Source organism: Falco biarmicus, chromosome 4 (assembly GCF_023638135.1).
Source record: "Falco biarmicus isolate bFalBia1 chromosome 4, bFalBia1.pri, whole genome shotgun sequence".
NCBI lineage: Eukaryota > Metazoa > Chordata > Aves > Falconiformes > Falconidae > Falco > Falco biarmicus.
This window is the reverse complement of record NC_079291.1, coordinates 86,914,172-86,933,633: the sequence shown is the minus strand read 5'-3', so window position 1 is coordinate 86,933,633 and position 19,462 is coordinate 86,914,172. Positions and strand designations below refer to the sequence as shown.

At 67.3% G+C, this 19,462-nt stretch overlaps 1 protein-coding gene across 1 annotated transcript in view; it reads left to right on the top strand.

The window, feature by feature from the left end:
- CASKIN1 (CASK interacting protein 1) overlaps positions 1–19,462 on the top strand; it is a 33,903-nt gene that overhangs the window by 12,183 nt on the left and 2,258 nt on the right. Inside the window, exons 2-20 of the mRNA XM_056338312.1 lie at positions 3,425–3,476; positions 6,289–6,386; positions 6,485–6,630; positions 6,714–6,814; positions 7,081–7,215; positions 7,305–7,413; positions 7,653–7,761; positions 7,848–7,942; positions 8,015–8,132; positions 9,804–10,019; positions 12,053–12,160; positions 12,311–12,429; positions 13,331–13,418; positions 15,056–15,153; positions 15,594–15,704; positions 15,796–15,897; positions 16,369–16,507; positions 16,586–18,697; positions 18,804–19,200. Of these exons, the coding sequence (XP_056194287.1) occupies positions 3,425–3,476; positions 6,289–6,386; positions 6,485–6,630; positions 6,714–6,814; positions 7,081–7,215; positions 7,305–7,413; positions 7,653–7,761; positions 7,848–7,942; positions 8,015–8,132; positions 9,804–10,019; positions 12,053–12,160; positions 12,311–12,429; positions 13,331–13,418; positions 15,056–15,153; positions 15,594–15,704; positions 15,796–15,897; positions 16,369–16,507; positions 16,586–18,697; positions 18,804–19,200 (4,453 nt within the window). The remainder of the gene's footprint in view (positions 1–3,424; positions 3,477–6,288; positions 6,387–6,484; positions 6,631–6,713; positions 6,815–7,080; positions 7,216–7,304; positions 7,414–7,652; positions 7,762–7,847; positions 7,943–8,014; positions 8,133–9,803; positions 10,020–12,052; positions 12,161–12,310; positions 12,430–13,330; positions 13,419–15,055; positions 15,154–15,593; positions 15,705–15,795; positions 15,898–16,368; positions 16,508–16,585; positions 18,698–18,803; positions 19,201–19,462) is intronic.

Below are 19,462 nucleotides of genomic sequence, written 5' to 3'. Positions count from 1 at the left end.
CGTGGCTGTGCAGGAGCCCTGTTCTCCTCCCCGCCGTGCCTGTCTCCTTTTGTGGCTGGTATTTTTAATTGGCAGCGCTCTCAGCTCCTTTCCCTCTCCCTTGTTAGCGGAGCAGTTTTCCTTGTGCGTCCCAGATGTTAACAAGCTCTCCCATGTCTCGGTGCCCCCAGACAAGCTGCAGATCCTGCAGTGGGGCTGATGTGGCCCTGGGCTGTGGGTCTGGCAGCATGTTGGGGTGCCCGTCCTGCTCCCCCTGCCCAGGGAACTGGGAGCACCCAGCTGCAGCAGGGCTTGCCAAGAGCTTGGTTGGGCTCCATGCTCTGGCTGCAGCGCTGCGACCTTTTTGCCAGGCTTCCAATGCTGTGCTGTACAAGTGCGCTCCTTCGTTACAGGAGGGGCTTAATTCCTGGGCGGTGGGACCATGAGGTAAGGGTTTTGCTCGCAGCCCCTCAGGAGCTTTGGTGGTGCTGGCTGATGTGGCAACTGCTGCTTTCCCTGCCCTGCCTGCTGCCTGTGCAAAGCTACTGTCCCTCAAGGGTCCTGGTGCTGGTGCAGACACAGGGTTGATTCTCCACTGGTACCATGCCAGCTCCCACCGTCTGGGACCTTGGGCTGGCCCTGCGGGGATGCCAGCCGCTGCACCATCATCAGTACCACCATCCACACCTCACCATGCTGCCAGGCAGCTGGCAGCACCTGGGGTGCTGCACCAAAGGAGGACATGAGACCACCTGGCTGCTCCCCAGGGGACCCAACAGACCCATGCTGCACCCAGAGACCTTTTCCCGGCAGCACTTGAAGTCATGCTGGGGCCTGAGCTCACCGCAGCCCAGCACGGGGCACTGGTAGGCTGGCGGCCACTGCCAGAGCTTTAATGAAAGTCAAACCGCTGCGTGGCTGGAAGTCACTGACTAAGCACTTGGCACGGGTGTTGATGGAAGTGCTAAACAGATTTTGGCAGCCACAGCCTCTCCTGCAGGTGCAGGGAGGAGAGATTCACTGCTACGGTGTGTTCGGCTGATGCTGGTTTGGCCAGTGCTGGGGGCTGCCGGCACACACCTGGGGGTCGGTGTCGCGGGGCGTAGCAGTGATGCCAACGACGTCACCGCTGCACCCCGCAACGCCGATCCCCAGGCATTGCTCCATCCCAGCCCCTCGCTGGGAGCAACCCGTGGGAAAGGCCAGGCACCGCAGACCTGCTGACATCCGTCCGTCCGTCTGCAAGGACCGGTTAGCCGGAGAGGGGCCCCTCTCGGGGCCGGAGATTGGAGCCAGTGCCGGGCACGATGCCGCTCCTGCGCCCGCCGGCTCCTTTTGTCCACTGGCCATTTGCATCCCTGGGGGGTGGCTCGGCCCCCTTCTCCTGGGATCTGCTTTTTGGCGCGGGGCAGCAGCGGAAGCGGTCCTGGGCTCCTCTCCACCGGCACTGAATGGCACCTTTGTTGGGGAGCCTGGCGGCAGCTCGGGGCTGGCGGGGACCCACTCGGCCCCGTCCGCTGCGGTCGGTCCCAGTGCCGGGGGGCTGTGCCCGCCGGCAGCGTCCAGTCCTTCCGAGCACAGGGATGCTGCAGCAGGAATGGGATGTGGGGGCTGTTCCCTGGGCCTGGCCACCCCGATGGGGATTTGTTGCTGGGGTGGTTTGTTCGTGTGTTAATTGAACTGTGGGCTGCCGGGGCAAGGGAGGCTGCGTCATCGTGTGGGGCTTGGGCCGGTGGCACTTGGTTTGCTGGAAGGAGGGTGAGTGGGGCTCCCTGCGGGTACCCCACAGTGACCCTGTCCCTCTGCATGCCCTGGGGACCCTGCAGTGCCCTGTCCCTCTGCATGCCCTGGGGACCCCACAGTGCCTGGTCCCTCTCTGCACACAGGGACCCTGTGGTGCCCCTGTTCCTCCCCACACCTTGGGGACCCCATGACGCCCCATCCCTCTGTGCACCCAGGGGACCTTGTGGTGCCCCCATTCCTCCTCACACCGTGGGGACCTCACGGCGCCCCTGTCCCTTCCCGCACTGTCATCCCACAGCCACCCTGTGGCACCACGTGCGGTGCTGGGGAGGTGGTGGATGGAGACTGATTGTTGTGGCTGTTCCGAAGTCATGCTCTGTAGCTCTTGCCCATCAGCACCAGTCCGTGTCATCGTTAGCAAATGTCCTGCAGCTCCGACTGTCGAGTGGCCGATGGAGCGCGGGAGGGAGCCGGCACTGGGTGCCAGAGCTTGGGAGTCTCTGCATGGGCAGGGAGAAACCCCTGCCACTGCCGCAGCTGCCCCTCGAACCATCCACCACGTGTGGCCCAGGCAGCATTGGCTCAGCCTGGCACCGCTCCCCGGGCTTGTGGGTCAGGGCCGGGCACAGCCGCCTTCCCTGCTGCCGGTGGCCCCCGTGCTCCATTTGCTGACACAGCCCTTTGTGCCAAATAATTGAATACCACAGTGGGATGCTGACAAGGAGATGCAGTACAGGGGGAGCGAGCAAGGCCATGGTCATGGTGCACCGGGAGCGTCCCTCTGGCCCTGCATCTCCTTTCCCTGCCTGAAGTCACCCCTTCCAGCCGGCTTCTCCCAGCGAGTGCTTGTCGCTGGCACTTGTCCCCCGCACGCTTCCTGCTGAGCTGCCGGGGAGGGGACGGCCACCCCTTCTCCCTGCCGGGCCGTGCAGCCTTAGAATTATAAGCTCAGGGCAGTGCCAGTGCCGGCTCGCTGTGGTGGCCACGGGGGCTGCTCCGTGGTTCCTCACCCCGGGGCTCTGCCATGCTGCAGCCACGCTCCCCTTCCTCCTCCTCCTCCTGCTGCGGCTCCCCGCTGGGGGCTGCAAGGAAGAGCAGGCTCACTGGAAAGCCTAACTGGCATTTTTCGGTTAAATCTTATGTAAATCTGGCTCCATCCTTCCTCGTGGTGCTAATTGGATTGCCCCGAGGTGGGTGGTTTATTTTCCCACACAGGCAAGCCTGGGGCGGGAGTGGGGCAGTGCTGGGGGGGCTGCAGGGGCAGGGGGCACGCTGGGGCACAGGGGAGCGTGCCGAGCTCCCTGCTCTGCCAAAGCAGCCTGGCCCGGTGGCTCGGTGTGGCACTGGGGCCATGCCAGAGCCCCAGTGAGTCGAAGGAGCCAGGGAGGGAACCCCAGGCAAACCCCCCGCAGCCCAGGCAAACAGAGACCCTGGTGCCGGGAGAGTCCCTCGGACCCTGCTGCCGGCAGCGGGGACCCCTCCACCCCGAGCCCTCCGGCCTGCAGCTGCCTGCAGGCTCGGGCAGCCCTGCACAGCACCATGCTGCGCCCCAGCCCAGGCTGCAGAGCTGCAGGGAGCCGAAACCTTGGTGGGGAGGGAAACCTGGAGCTGCAGCCGCGTCACCTCTCCAGGGCACCCTGGGTCCCTGCCCCAGCGGCCTCCCACGCTGCTCTAACGTGCTGTCCCCTTCCCTCCCTCCTAGAGCTCCTCGGATCAGCAAAGAAAGTCAACGTCAACTTCCAAGACACCGACGGGTGAGTGGGAGCCCCGTGCCCGGGCATGCATGCAGCGGGGTGTGTGGGCAAGGGTGCACATGCTGTGGGGTACAGAAAAAAAGGGTGCGTGTGCCATGGGGTGCTGTGGGCAGGGTTGTGCGTGCTGGGGGATGCATGCATCACAGTGGGCAGGACTCTCGTGTCTGTGTGGGCATGCTGGGCTCTCTGGAGCGATGCAGTCCAGATGTTGGGGTCCGGATGGACGAGGGCTCTCATTCCTGTTAGCCAGTGTGGCTGAGCCTTGCCTGCACCCCTGAGCCAGTGGGCTGGCGTGTAGCAGCTGTGGGCGTCAGGGGAGGCAGGAGGTGAGGGCTGAAAGGCAGAGGGAGAGCTGTGCCCTGGGGGTGCCTGGCTGGCCCTTCCCCAGCTCTGCTGCAGGCTCGGGGCTCTGTGGGTGCTGTGCAGGGAGCAGCTCTGCGGGGCACGGGGCAGGTGAGCTGTGACCCCGCTGGGCTGCTTTGCAGCTGGCATCAGGTGGGGGGTAGCAGGGGAGGGGGCTCTGCGCCTGCTAATTCACACTCATGAAGCTGCTGGTGCAGGGTGGCAGCCGGAGCACCGTGGAGAGGGGGCAGCGGTGGTAGTGGGGAGCACTGCTTGCAGAGCTGGCCAGCAGCCGCTCCCGGCCCCCGGCTCCCCCTGCCCCGTGGTCCCCCCATGGAGTGGGGCAGCAGGATGCGGGCCAGGGTGATGCCACTTGGGTCCCCAGGGACAGCTCTGTTGTGGCTGTGGAAATGGCAGTGAGCGGTGGGGCCAGATAGGGTCAGGAATGGGAGGGCATGCCCTGGTGACACACAGCCGCAGCGGCCTCGGTCCCTCCTCATCGTCACCCTGAGCAGGGCCCTGGCACCGGGGCGGCGGCAGTGGTCATCCCCTGGTACCTGCCGGTGCATTGGCTCTGCCAGCCTATGTGTGTGCACGTGTGTGTGTGTGTGCATGGGTGCATGCAAGCGTGTGGCTGTGCAGCTGAGTGTGCGTGTGCATGCAAGCGTGGCTGTGTGAGCCAGCGTGCATGGCGGTGGGAGCGCGCATGCCAGCCAGCGGTGGGGCGGCCGCATGGTGCTGCCTGCGTGGGGCAGAGGCTGGAGGGCGCAGTGTGGGCAGGGTGAGGGGGTGCATCACCCCACAGACCACCTCGTGCAGTGGCTGCCGGAGAGGTTGTGGAGGGCTGTGCGTGGCAGCAGGGCTGGGGTGGCAGTTGGGAGCTGCAGGCAGGGCCCCTGCTCATAATCCTGCCTGCAACTGCCTGTGGCTGCTGGCTGGCTTGGGGGTGCAAGAGCAGCCCTGCAACTGGGGAGCAGCCTCCAGCGCTGCTCCTGGAAAGGATCTACTTTGGGAGAATGCGGGTCAGAGCCAGGCTGCAGCCCATGTGTGCTCTGCTGTGCCACTGGTGTGCTGTGCCAGCTTGGCCAGCTGTGGGGCTGTGCCTCCGTTTCCCCATCTCTGCTGTGCTCGCTGATTCCTGGGCTGGTGAGCACCGTAGGTGTGCACCGTGCTGGTATCCCCGCGCTTGCCCGGGGGACGATGCCCTGCCCAGCGCGTGGCCGAGTGGGCCATGCCAGGGGGAAGGCTTCGAGGCAGCCCCGGGGAGGACTGCGATTTGCACCATCTTGAGCGGATTTGAGCAGGGCGCTGGAGCGGAAAATGTTGACATTTCCCGGGCAGACGTTGGGGATCGGCCTCCTGCGCGAGCTGTCTGCTCACATCGCTGCTCCCTGCCGGGGGATCGCACGCGGCAGCTCCGTGGGGAACGTGGTGGCTGGAGTGTGGTCCCGGGTGGGGATGCGTCCTCCTGCCTCAGCTGGGGGTCTTGGTGATGGGGGGCAGATGGGATCGCTGCCCTACTGTCTGCCTCTCGGGCACTGGGCAGCTGTGGGGGCTGGCAGGTCCCGCTGGGGTCCGCAGCCTGTTCCTGTGCTTCGGTGACACTGGGGTGTCCCTGGGGATGGGACGGGGATGCTGTGTGTGCCCAGGACCCGGAGCAGTGGGGTGGCGGGCACCAGCGCAGCCGCGTGGAGGATGCTGCCGGCGGCAGCAGCAAGTAGGTCAGCTCCTGGCCTGCTTCCCAGCAGTGAGCCTCCTGGCTCAGCCGATGCCGGGTGCTGCGAAAGCAGAGCGGGGTGCAGGGCTGGGGGCTTTCCCCACCCTATGGCAAGACCCAGCAGCAGACAGGGGCACCGCTGCCATCTGGCAGCCTGGGCCCCCTGCCTTGCGATGGTGCCCGTGGTCATGCCGCTAGGGCCAGGCTGGAGGAAGTGGGTCAGCAGTCCCCTGGGTGGGACCCCCGCCCCATGCTTGTCTTGCCCATCACCTCCAGCTCCATCGGGTCTCAGCGTCCCCAGGGAGCATTTCATCTGCATCCGTCTCACTCCAGCATCCCCTGATCCGACCCACCAGCTGCCGCTCCCAGCTCGGCGGCATCCCCAGCCCTGTGCCCCACCACGTGGGCTGGGGGGGTCTGTCCTGTGGCTGCAGCATCCCAGGGTAAACTAAATAAAGTGATGAGCTGGAGAGCAAACCCACATCTGCCCTGGCACATCCCACCCTCTGGCCCTTGTTGTATGCCGGGACACGGCTGGCTCATGCCTCGGCCCCAGATGGTCCCTGCGGCAGCTCTTTCTCTGGATGCCCATGGAGGGATGTAGAGGTGGGGTGGCCTGGGGAGCTTAGGGACACGTGCATGTGGGAGGCAGAGTGAGTGCCCTGGGGTGCTGTGGTGGCTGCAGGCTTGAGGCCATGCTGCCAAGGCTACGGAGGGACAGGGACGACCCCTGACACCGTGGCCGGTCCCCAGGTTCTCGGCTCTGCACCATGCGGCGCTCAACGGCAACACGGAGCTTATCTCGCTGCTGCTGGAGGCGCAGGCTGCGGTGGACATCAAGGACAACAAAGGCGAGTCCCTGGGCCCTGGCTGTGGCCCCCTGCCCCGTGCCCCTCTGGTGCGTTGGCATGCCCGAGGGGCTGACAGGTGCTGTCCTGCACGCCCGCAGGCATGAGGCCCCTGCACTACGCGGCTTGGCAAGGCAAGAAGGAGCCCATGAAAATGGTGCTGAAAGCGGGTTCCTCTGTAAATATCCCGTCGGATGAGGGCCAGATCCCCCTGCACCTGGCAGCACAGCACGGGCACTACGACGTGGTACGGTGGGGCCGGTTGGTGGTGGCTGGGGGGCTGTGCTGCCCTCGCTGCCCTCGCTGAGCTGGGATCTCACTCCTCCGCAGTCAGAGATGCTCCTGCAGCACCAGTCCAACCCCTGCATCATGGACAATTCGGGGAAGACGCCCCTGGACCTGGCATGCGAGTTTGGCCGGGTCGGGGGTAAGTCCTCACAGGGCCGGGACCCCCGAGAGGAAGAGCGGAAGGGGATGGGGGCATAGCGAGGTCCCTGGGGTGCTGGAGCAGCCCGGGGGCACAGGGCAGCCCCTGGGATGGCTCGTGGTGGGGACCTGCGGTGCCACCGCTGCCGGGGGTCTCTGGCTGCTGGAGGAGGGGGAAGAGTAGGGAGGGGAGGTGGGGGGCTGGGGTGGCCACAGCCCCGGCAGGCGGCTGAGCCGCCCTTGCAGCCCTGCTCCGTCTGTGTTTGCTGAGCCAGGTGGTCCAACTGCTCCTGAACAGCAACATGTGTGCTGCGCTGCTGGAGCCCAAGCCGGGGGATGCCACCGACCCCAATGGCACCAGCCCCCTGCACCTCGCCGCCAAGAACGGCCACATTGACATCATCCGGTGGGTGCCACGGGTGGGGAGGGCAGCGCCGGTGGGTGTCCGCGCCCCCTCCCCCCCCCCCCATTGCTGACTCCGCCGTCTGCCTGCAGGCTGCTGCTGCAGGCTGGCATCGACATCAACCGGCAAACCAAGGCGGGCACGGCGCTGCACGAGGCGGCCCTCTGCGGCAAGACAGACGTGGTGCGGCTGCTGCTGGATGTAAGGGCCCCCCAGGCACCCCCACCTAGGGAGAGGCTGCGGGAGGGGAGTGACCCTGCGGCTGAGGGTTGCAGAACAGCGTGTGCAGCTCTCCCAGGGCATGGGGGTGAGGGTCCCAGTCGGGGACACAGCAAGGCAGTGAGCTGTGCCCTCCAGCTGCTGGTCCTGGGGTGGGCCGGGGGGGTCCTGGAGGGTGGCAGGGGGCAGCCTCCTCCCAAGCCTGCTCCGTGCCGTTGCAGAGCGGGATCAACGCCCACGTCAGGAACACCTACAACCAGACCGCTCTGGACATCGTCAACCAGTTCACCACCAGCCAGGCCAGCAAGGAGATCAAGCAGATGTTGCGGGGTAGGGGGGCCAGGGGGGGTGCCGGGTTGGGGGTGACAGTCCTTGCAGGGTGGGCGGCCAGTGACGCTTCCGCTCTGTCCCCACAGACGCCTCCGCCGCGCTGCAGGTCCGGGCCATCAAGGACTATTGCAACAACTACGACCTGACCAGCCTCAACGTGAAAGCCGGGGACGTCATCACCGTGAGTGCGGCTGGGGGGGGCCGGGGAAACCCCGCTGGTGGCACCGGCCCCTGACCCGGCCCCTGCCCGCAGGTGCTGGAGCAGCACGCGGACGGGCGCTGGAAGGGCTGCATTCACGACAACCGGACCGGCAACGACCGTGTGGGCTACTTCCCCTCCAGCCTCGTCGAGGCCATAAGCAAACGAACAGGCAAATAATCCGCGACCCCCCCCACCTCCCCCCACGGGGCTGCTCCCCAACACGCAGCCCCAGGGAACCCTATTTCGGTCTGGCGGTGACGGGGGTGTTGGGGGTGCAGCTGGTGAAGCCAAGCTGGGGTGATGCCCGCGTCATGCATGTGGGGTCAGTGCCTTCAAGTGTGTGGGGCTGGTGTCCCTGTTGTGCATGTGGGGTTAGTGCCCCATGACGTGCATGGGGCTGGTGTCCCCATCAGGCGTGTGGGGTCGGTGTCCCCATTGTGCATGTGGGGCTGGTGTCCCCATCAGGCGTGTGGGGTCGGTGTCCCCATTGTGCATGTGGGGCTGGTGTCCCCATCAGGCGTGTGGGGTCAGTGTCCCCGTTGTGCATGTGGGGCTGGTGTCCCCATCAGGCGTGTGGGGTCGGTGCCCACCTGGTGCAGGTGGTGCTGGTGTCGGCAGCCCAAGGGTGCTTGCGGGGCAGCCCCAAGGCCAGGCTGGCTTTGGGCTGGTGGGGGCATTGGTGGTGGTGGCAGGAGGTTGGTGCATGGGGAGAGCCGGAGGCGTCACTGTGGTCCCGAGGAGATGGTGCAGTGGTGCAAACACGGGACCTGGTGCTTGGGGTCTGAGCAGCAGGGCTGGGCATCGGTGCCAGGGACCCGGCGCTGCCCCACAGGGATCCTCTCCCTGGTCAGGGATCAGATCCTGCTCCCCTGCCCTGCGGCTGCCTGTCCCTGTCCCCATCCCCATCCCTGTAGGCTCCTGCTGGTGTGCGTGGTCCCCTGGGATGGCCCGTGCTGTGCCCGCTGCCAGGAGCAGCACAATGGGGCTGATGCTTCTGCGGGCAGCATTGAAGGGCCCCACACTGACCATCTCGCTCCCCTCCCAACCCCACACGATCTCGGGGGCAGCCACATCAGTGGGGCACGGGCAGGGAACAGCAGCATTTGATGAAGATCCCAAGGGAGCAGCGGCAGGAGTGCCTGCCAGCTGCCGGGCACTGCCACACAGGCTGCGGAGCTGCTGGACAGGCAGGGGTAGAGGCTCCCTCCGGCCATGGGTCCTGTGCCGGTACCGCGGGATGAGCTCCGTGGCTCCTGGGATGCAGCTGGCTCCGCAGCAATGCTGGGGGGGTCGTAGCCACCCCACCACCTGCAGCCCTGGGTCTGTGCAGCGGGCCAGCAGTGTGGGGCGCAGGCGGTGGCTGCACCAGGGCTTGGATGGCCAGGCATGGGGTGCTGGCACTGCAGACCCCAGCCCAGCTGTGCCTGCAGCCCCTCTGCTCCGGGGATGCCGTCGCGAGGAGCAGGACCCCCAGCAGCCCGGCTGTGGGAGCCCCGCAGCTGCAGGAGCCCCATAAGCTGCCACTGGCTCGGGCATGGGGCTGCTCTGGTGCCCGTGCCCCGCTGGGGAGCCATGGGTGTCTGCGGGATGTGCCCGTGGGCTGTGCCCTGCCGCCAGGCTGGGCCATGCGCTGAGCTCCTGCTGCTGCTCCTCAGCTCGGCTGCGCAGTGGTTGGGTCTCCGTTCTGGCTTCTCCACGTTCCTTTGGTTGCTTTTTTCATTTGCTGCTTTTTTTTTCCCCTTCTTTTTTTTTTTTTTTTTTTTTTTTTTTTGGCGGTGCTAAGCGTGTCTCTATTATTTTGATTCTTTTCATTTTGTCTCTTGTTATGTTTTATTATCAGGTTCATGGGAGACTGTAACAATCCCCCAACAGTACCAAAAGATCCCGCTCCCGGCTTACGGGGCTGCTGTGCTAAACGGTGACGCCTCGTCCCATCCGTTCCATTCCCTGCCTCCACCTCCACCTCCACCACCACATTCCCATCAGACTCTTTTCAGTTCCTTTGGCTATCACAGGCTCTCCCCTAGCAGTGCCGACGAGCCGCGTTATGGACAAGGTAGTTCACCGCTCGCTTCGTGCTCTCGATGGATTTCTTTCTTTTCCTTTGAAGTGTCTATCGAGTCTTTTCTTTCTGCTCGGCCTCTCTCCCTCTTGCTGTGGTGTGTTTGCACGCGGGTGCGTGCAGGCGTGTGCAAGTGCGTGCACGTGGGTGCGTGTGCGTGTGGACATGTGTGTGTGCATGCAGGTGTGTGCATGTGTGTGTGCATGCAGGCAGGCGTGTGCGTGTGGGTGCGTGCACACATGCATGCCATCGGCCCCCTCCCCTGCACGCCTTCTCCAGCGCTGTGCAGCATCCGCAGCCCACGGCTCCGCTGCCACAACATCCGACCCCTCATCACCCTGGTGTCCCTGCCTGTGGGGCAGGGCTGGGGGCAGCGCTGTGCCCGGCTGTCCAAGCTCTGTCCGCAGCCCCTGCTCTCCTGCCCACCCTCTCTGGGTGCATGGGGACCCCCAAAAGCACTCCCCAGGCTCGGTGCCAGGGGCAGGGCAGGGTGGTGAGGTGCCCAGCCAGGAGCCACAGGTTCAGGGACCCTTTGCCCGCTGCAGCCCCCGCAGCCAGGTGTGCAGCACGCAGCGAGCCACTCTGGCTGGGCTGGGGCTGCGGCACCGGGCGTGCTTTCCTGGGGGATGCTCTCGGGGCTGGCTTAGCGCAGGCGGTGCCCAGCTAAACCCTGGGGCCTGTCCCCACGGCATGGGCAGGTGATGGATGCTGTAGGGCTCTGTGTTGGGAGCGCCCGGAGAGCAGCTATTTGGTGGGAGGATTGCAGGGGTGCACCCTGTGCCATGCCCACCGGGGCTGCCACTGGCTGCCTGGGGGCTGGGGGGGGGTTATTGCATGTGCCCGGTGGTGGTGGCGTGGCAGGTTGTGATGGGAGAGCACCAGGCTGGCCATGCTGGTGATGGGGACAGGGGAGCAAAACTTTTCTCCGAGGTTTTCCCTCCCTGCTGGGTCGCACGGAACCTTTTGCCTGCACAGGCAGCGTGGGCTCCTCTCGGTGTGGCCGCGGCACGTGCAGCTCAGGGACATCCCAGCCGGATTGCGGCGTGGCAGTTCGTTCCCCCTCGCGCTCCTTTGGTGACTTTATCACCTTGTATCATCCACCGCCCCCTGCTACAGCCTGGCTGCTAACGGGGTGAGCGGCTTGATGAGTGAGGTCGGCCCTGGCAGTGGCAGGGTGGCAGTGCCCTGTGCCTGGTGGCCGGCACTGGGGCCAGGCTGAGCCGGGCTCCCCGGTGGCTGGCAGCAGGACTGCGGCAGGGCCGGGCCGTTGTCCATCTCATCTGATGCCATTTTAAACCCCGGGCTCAGTGCTGGGTGCCCCCGGCCAGCCCCGGTGCGAGCAGGACCCGGCAAACGTGGGCAGCACGGTGGAGCCGCTGGAGCAGCAGTGCTTTGGGGGTGACCCTCGAGCCGTGCCCGCTGGCAGCGCCGCATCCTCTCACCCACTGCGGTGTCACCCATGTGTTGCCGGCTGCCATGGGGCACCCTGGGGAGCACAGGGGGGACAGCACCCGGTGCCAGGCCCTGCGCAGCCCCCACATCCTACCCCAGATGGGTGCAGGCAGCCGCAGGGGCATGGGCAGTGCCATCTTGGCCAGGGGACAGTGCGATGGGGACTCTGGTCTTCCCTGCTTGAGTTTTCCTGGTTCCCTTTGCTCCTCTGCACTGGATCATGTCCCCATCCTGCTCTGCACAGGGGTGACGCTGTCCTTGTCCCCTGCCTAGGCTGCGCTGGGGCACTGGGAATCCCTCCACAGATTCCCAGCCGGTGGCAGTGAGGGGATGCCCTGCAAGACGAGGTCCCAGGGCTGGTCACTGTCACCCTGTGCCAGCAGTCTGGGGGGACAGGCCCCCAGGACAGCAGTGACATCTCTGGGCATGGCTGAGGACCCCCCACCTTTGCTGCGGGGTTTCCCCTGCGTGCAGCAGTGAAGGGCCCTGGGGCCACAGGTTGCCTCACCCCGTGCACACCGCCGGAGCCCGAGCCATGCATGCCTGACAGCTGCTCTCTCTGCTCTGCCATCAAGGGTCCCGCGGGGCCGACATGAGCCCATCCCACCTCTCACCATCGCAGGGCGGATCGGCTGCGCCAGCTCCCGCGGAGGAAATCTGGGTGCTGCGGAAACCCTTTGCAGGTGGGTGCGCGCTGCTGGGACCCTCCTGTCCCTGGGGGGAGCAGGTCCCAGGATGTGGTGGTGGCTCTGGCAGGGCATGGCTTCGCTGCAGCGTTCCCCGGCCCGGCCGTGGGGCTCGGTGCCCTGACAGCATCTCCTCTCTCTGCGCAGGTGGTGACCGCAGCAGCCTGGGCAGCACAGGCAGCGTGGCCTCTGCCCGCAGCTCGGGGAGCGGGCAGAGCGCGGGCAGTGGGGCGCACGCCCTGCACGCTGGCTCTGAAGGTGTCAAGGTAAGGCAAGCCCCGAGGTGGCTGTGCCAGCCTGCAGTGGCTCTTGGCTCCAGTCCTGGCACTGGCCCTTGCCCCAGGGCAGGTGTTTACTGCCTTGGCAGCTGCCCCTGCTCCCCGCTGGGATCGATGCTCAGCTGGGTGCTGTGAGGTCCTACCAGCACCCAGCGTGCCACCAGCCACTACTGTCACCAACGGCAGCCACCATCGTGTCCTTTGCTGGCTGGACCCCGGTGTCACGTCCCACTGGGCTGCAGGGGCTGCCCGCACGTGCTGTGCCTCTGCTGCTGCCGGCAGGTGCCTCCGCACCGCACGGTGCCCCCCGTGCTGGCTGCCAGCAGCATGCTGTCCACTGCAGCTCCACGCTGCACAGAGCCCCTGCCTGCCGCTGCCAGCACACAGCCCCCTGCACGCCCCTGCAGCATTGCGTGCTGGTGCCGGCATGTTGCCCGTTGCACCCTGTGCGCTGGGCACTGCCCATGGCAGCATGCAGTGCCGGGGCTGAGACACCCGTGAGCCCCCCTCCCCTGGCATCCTGCCCACGTTGTGCTGGAGCAGGCTGGGCACGGCATGCGCCCACCCCTGAGCCAGCAGCGTGCTGAGGGCCGTGGGGGGCTCCGCTTTGTGGGCAGGGAGGGCCTCCCAGCCAACGCCGGCAACCTGTGCCAGGCACGCGTGGGGCTGCATTCGGGGTGCCGCCGGCTCCTGCTGCCTGCCAGGTGCCATCTGTGCAGCTCCCCGAGCCGGCTGCATCCCTCCCTGCCCACCCGCGCCCAGGCTGGCGGCGGGGTGGCCGCCGCAGCACCCGAAGCACCCGCAGCACCCGTGGCATGCGCCCACCGGCCCCCGCCGCCTGCCTCACTCCTGGCTGCTCCGTCTCCCCCCTTCCCGGGGTGTTTTTCAGCTGCTGGCAACGGTCCTTTCCCAGAAGGCTTCTGCGCAAGAGTCTGCCGTGGGCGATGGGCCGGCCAAGGCGCAGGACATCCCTGCAGGTGCGTGCTGCTGGCCGCCCGGCTGCCGGAGCAGGAGGAGCCCTGGCCCTGCCGCGGGCGTGCCGTGGATCCAGGGATTTGTCTTTTTTTTTTATTGCCACGGCACCCGTCGCCAGAAGAAAAACGTGTGGGTAAAAAATGACTCTGTCGCCTTTCGGCTGCTGCCAGGCCTTCTCCTGCCTCGGTTAGTGAGGGCCCCGCGGGGGGCGGGGGGCGGCGTGGGCGAGCAGGGGACGGCAGTGCTCCTCCCCGGCCCCTTCCCTTCCCTGGCCCCCCGCCAGCCCCGCCGGAGCCTGAGCTGGGGTCCCCCCCTCCGCCACCGCCATCCAGGGGGCTGCGGGCGGGGGCTGCCCTGGCAGCGGGGAGCATGGCCATGCCGCGGGGGTGCCCATGCCGTGGGGGAGGCACAGGCTGGTGTCGGCGGGGGGCGGGGGGGGGTTGCAGACGGGAGATGCACGTGCGAGGAGGATGCACACGTGGGGGATGAGTGTTGGGGGATGCCGGGGCTGTGGAGATGCACACGCAGAGGGGATAGAAACCCAGGCAAGGGGGGATATGCACGTAGGGCGGGGGGGATGCACACATAGAGGGGGAATGCAGACGTTGCCGGGGGGGAGGGGAGGGGGAAGCACATGTTGGAGAGATGCACATGCAAGTGGGATGCAGACATGAGGGAGATGCACATGGCAGAGGGATGCACATGTGAGGAGGGTGCCCACGCAAGTGGAATGCAGATGCCAGAAGGATGCACATGCAAGGAGGATGCACAACACACACACATGCACGCGGCGGGGGATGCACACACACGCATCGGATGCACACATGCATGGAGGATGCAGTTGCAGCGAGGGGAGGGGGCTACTCTTGCTGGCCCTGATCAGAAATGGGAGGCAGAAATTTCTGGGCAGCCTACATCACCCCCAGGGCTGCCAAAGGCACCAGCTGGAGGTGCCTGTGTGGGGGTCCTGGGGGATGAGGCAGCTCATGCCAGCCTGCCCTCCCCAGCCAGGCCCCTCGCTGTGGGGCACAGTGGTGGGATGAGCCTTGTCCCGGGTTGGTGGCATGGCCAGAGGAGTAGGGACAGAGGGCTTTGGGCAGTGGGACCCTCTGGCCGCTGCCTGGGGGAGGTGGGCAGCCAGGGAAACCCGCTCTGGAGGAGGGGGCCGGCTGGGTCCCCTCTGCTTGGGGCTGCACTGGGTGCACTGCACACCCCGGCCGGGCTGGGGGCTCGCCTGGCTCTGGGTGGGTGGGCAGGGGCAGGAGCACAGGCTGCCCCAGCGGTGCTGTGACACTCGGGAGCTGTGCACAGCGTGGTGCTGGTGGCCGGGCGCCCTGCAGAGCCCGGTGCAGGTGCAGTCCTCACCAGGATTCGGTGGTAGGGGCTGCACCCCAGGGGGGCATGATGCCCTGCATACCCCTGCCCGTTCTAGGGGAGCAGACCCTGTGTCCAGGGCACCCGGGGTGCTCGGGGCTGCTGTGCCAGGGTGGGTGTTGCTCCCCCGTGCCCGCCCTGGCCCTGCCAACCTGGGGGCCGTGGCCGTGGCATCCCACCCGTGGCGAGGGCTCGGCTCCCCAACTCGCTTGTCGAGCCCGGGGGTGCGCAGCCCCGGCCCTGCTGACTGCTGCCTCTCCGGCAGGTTCGTCGAGGTCGCAGAGCGTGGCCAGCTCCCCGTACGCCCCCCAGCCCCCGGCCGAGCCCCAGCTGAAGAAAATGGAGCCGCCATCGGAGGGGAAGGTGAGTGGGAAGCACTGGGGTGGCGTGGGGAGCCCCACGGTGGAGCACAGTGCTGGGGGAGGGACCACAGGCATGGCCACATCGTGGGACCCCCTCACCCCCAGCTGCAGGTGCTTTGGCAGCCCAGTGATGCGACCATCGAGGCTGGCATGGCTCTGGGTGCGGTGCCTGTGGGGTGCTGTGCTGTGCCATGAGCCAGCACTGTGAGTCATCCCTGCGGCTGCTGCCCCCCCCCCAGCGGCACGGCACCAGCCCCCTGCACACCCCCAGGGCACAGGCGCGTGCCAGGGTGCCACAGGGCCATGCAGCCCCTCTGCAGTGCTGGCTCCCCGCTGGGGTCTCCTGCAGGCACCCGGATGGGTGTGGGGACAGCCTGAGGGAAACAGGCAGGGGTGGCAGCCTTGGGGACAGGGACCTGCCATGCTGTCCCCCTCGCCCAGAGCTCAGAGGCCGTGTACCAGTGGCTCTGTAAGTTCCAGCTGCAGCTCTACGCGCCCAACTTCATCAATGCTGGCTACGACATCACCACCATTAGCCGGATGACGCCAGAGGTGAGGCCGTGGGGCTGCTGGGGCTGGCCGGTGCTGCAGGGAGGGAGGCACGGCCAGTATGGAGCAGCACTGACCCGCCTCTCTGCCCCAGGACCTCACGGCCATCGGTGTCACCAAGCCGGGGCACAGGAAGAAAATCGCCTCTGAGATCAACAACCTCAATATCCCCGAGTGGCTGCCGGAGTACAAGCCGGTAGGGGCTGCACGGGGCCAGGGATGGTGAAGCCACGTCCCAGGTGGCAACTAGTCCCCTCCACCGTGTCCCCTCCAGGGAGGGGGTTGCACAGGGGGATGAGGCTGGGAGTCAGTTCACCACCACCAGACGATGCCTGCGTCCCATGGTCCCGGAGCTGTGCATGTCTCCTCCCAGCAACTCGGGGATGGCATGGCTGGTGCTAGCTGTCACCGCATGGACATGACACTGTGTCCCCTGCCCATCAGCTGGACACAGCAAGGGGCTTCCCACGGACCAGGGCTGGGCATGGCCCTGGGAGCACAGGGACAAGGGGAGTCCCTTGGGGCTGTCCCCCGGTGAGGTGGGATCACCCGCGTATCAGGAGTGCTGCCATACTGGGGGGTGCCAGGGCCAGACTCTGCTGCCAGCTGGCGCTGAGCTGTGCCCTGTGCCCCCTCCCCGCCCCCCCCCCCCCCCCCCCCCCCCAAGGCCAACCTGGCGCTGTGGCTCTCCATGATCGGCCTGTCCCAGTACTACAAGGTGCTGGTGGAGAATGGCTATGAGAACATCGACTTCATCACCGACATCACCTGGGAGGACTTGCAAGAGATCGGCATCACCAAGCTGGGTAAGGTTCTGTGCCATGGCGCTGGCTGTGGTGGCCTTGGCCCATGGCAGCAGTGCTGATGCCCCGTGCCACCCCTAGGCCACCAGAAGAAGCTGATGCTGGCAGTGAAGAAGCTGGCGGAGCTGCAGCGTGCTGAGCTGGGCAAGTACGAGCCAGGCACGCTGAAGAGGAAGGCAGCAGCCGCGGCATGCCCGGAGGTGCTGGCCATAGAGTCCCCCCCGCCGGAGCCACCCGAGTGCCAGTCGCCCAAGATGACCACCTTCCAGGACAGCGAGCTCAGCAGCGAGCTGCAGGTGGCCATGACCGGTGAAGCCCCTGAGGAGCCCCCCGAGAAGGCCGTGAACACCGCAGCCCCCAGCTACCGCTCGCCCCCGGGGCTGGGTGGACGCACCAGGCTGATGAGCAGCTCGCAGGAGCTGCTGGGGGATGGCCCGCGCACCCCCCCTGCCTCTGCCATCTCCAAGAGCCAAGAGTACCTGGCGGAGGGGGCCGGTGAGGGTCCCCCTGCACCACCCAAGGAGGGGCGCCCGCCCCGGCACGGCCACCCCGTCAAGCGTGCCAGCGTGCCGCCGGTGCCTGGCAAGCCCCGACAGCCCTTCTCGCCCTCGGCCGGGCAGCTGACGCCACCGCAGACCCCCGGCAAGCCACGACCCCCCTCCCCGCAGGGCCTGCCAGCACCCCACGCTACCGCCAAGGTGAAGCCCACCCCGCAGCTGCTGCCGCCGGGTGAGCGCCCCGCGTCGCCCCGCTCCCTGCCCCAGTCGCCCACCCACCGCGGCTTTGCCTACGTCCTGCCACAGCCCACTGAGGCCGAGGCGGGGCCCCCAGGGGTGCCCGTCCTGCCCGTCTCGGTGCCGGTGCTGTGCCTGCCGCCGGCAGGTGAGGGTGAGGAGGAGCCAGGGAGGCCGAAGAAGCGGGCGCACAGCCTGAACCGTTATGCCGCCTCGGACAGTGAGCCGGAGAGGGATGAGCTGCTGGTGCCGGACGCGGGGCCATATGCCACCGTCCAGCGCCGTGTCGGGCGCAGCCACTCGGTGCGGGCACCCGCCGGCGGCGACAAGAATGTCAACCGGAGCCAGTCCTTCGCCGTCCGCCCCAAGAAGAAGGGGCCCCCCCCGCCACCCCCCAAGCGCTCCAGCTCTGCCATCTCCAGCGCCGGCATGGCCGAGGACTTCCCCAAGGAGGGTGAGGGTGAGGTGGGCGCCGGGCCCCCCACCGCTGAGGGGGAGAGTCGCCGGGAGCAGCGGCGGGCCAGCGACCTGGGCGGCAGCGTGGACACGGGCAGCGCTGGCAGCGTGCGCAGCATTGCAGCCATGCTGGAGATGTCCTCCATTGGTGGTGGGGCCCGGGCGCTGGCACTGCAGAAGCCACCCGGGGCCGGGGCGCCAGGGCCCGCCAAGGCACCTGAGGGCTACTACCTGCAGCCGGGGGCCCCCCTGGGCAGTCCTGAGCGTGCCCGCGTGGCCACTGTCCTAGCCACTGTCAAGCACAAGGAGGCTATTGGACTGGACGGGGAGGTGGTGAACCGGCGCCGGACCATCAGCGGCCCTGTCACCGGGCTGGTGGCAGCTGCCCGCCGCGAGCGTGCTGACAGCATGCGGGCAGAGGCGGACGCTGATGGCCCCGGGGAGCGGTTGCGGGTTGAGCGCGGCGGCTCCCCAGATGGCATTCCCTTCGCCGAGGAGGGCAACCTCACCATCAAGCAACGGCCGCGGCCCCTGGGTCCAGCTCGGGGAGAGGCGGGTGAGGGGCTGTCCCCAGCCCACCGCCACGGGGAGCTGGCCAAGGTGGAGGCCAGCGCCACGCTCAAGCGGCGGATTCGGGCCAGGCAGAGCCAGCAGGACGGTGTCCGCTTTGTCCTCACCGAGTCCGACACCGTCAAGCGCCGGCCTAAGGCCAAGGACAAGGAGCCGACGCTGGAGCCGGCCTCACTCGCTGTCTACCAGAATGGCACCGGCACCGTCAAGCGGCGGCCGGCCTCCGAGATGAGTGGGGCTGAGCCACCCCCCACGCCGCTGCCCACCGCCCGCCCCGATGGCCCCGAGTACGCCCCGCCGCCTGCTGAGCCCAAGAAGCCCTTCAAGCCGCCGGTGTCCCCCAAGCCCGTGCTGATGCAGCCGCCCCAGAAGGTGCCTGGGCCACCGGTGCCCATCCCCAAAAAAGTGCCCATCCCGAGCCCCGGCAGCCCAGGTAGGTGCCCTGCCATCCCCCCTGGCTGGGACGGGAGACCCCCGGGGTGGACACTGGGGATCCCACAGCCCTGTCACCCTTCTGCCCCTCTCCCTTCTCTCTGCAGAGGTGAAGCGGGTCCATGGCACGCCGCCCCCCGTGTCCCCCAAGCCTGCACCACCCCCCACGGCACCCAAGCCCCCCAAGCCCCACGCTGCCATCCAGTCGGTGAGCGCCAGCTCCACACCGGCCCCGTCCCCTGCCCGGCAGCTGGGTGCCACCGCCGCCAAGCCGTCCAGCACGCCGCCCTCGCTCTGCTCCAGCCCCGCCAAGCCCCTCTCGCCCAGTGCGCAGCCCCAGCAGGTGCCAGTGAAGCCGCCTCGTTCCGCCATCGCTGGGCCCTCCGTCGACAGCGCCGGCCCTGAGCTGGTGCAACAGAAGCTGGAGGAGACGAGTGCGTCCCTGGCCGCGGCGCTGCAGGCGGTGGAAGAGAAGATCAAGCAGGAGGACAGTCAGGCAGCAGAGTAAGGAGGCGCAGGGCGGTGGCGGGGGGTGCTGTGGGGAGGGCACAGGGTTATGCTGTGCCACTGGTCTGCATGGGGATGGCGGGGGTCAGGGGCGCATGGGCATCGTGGGCAGGGGATCAGGCTGTGCCACCACGGTGGGAATGGGGCTGTGCTGGGAGCATGCTGTGCTAGAGCATCCCAGGGCCCTGGCTGGAGCTGTGTTGGAGGGTTGACGCTGGGGGACACCGTGTCAGAGCAGCATGGGCAGGGGGACCTGGGT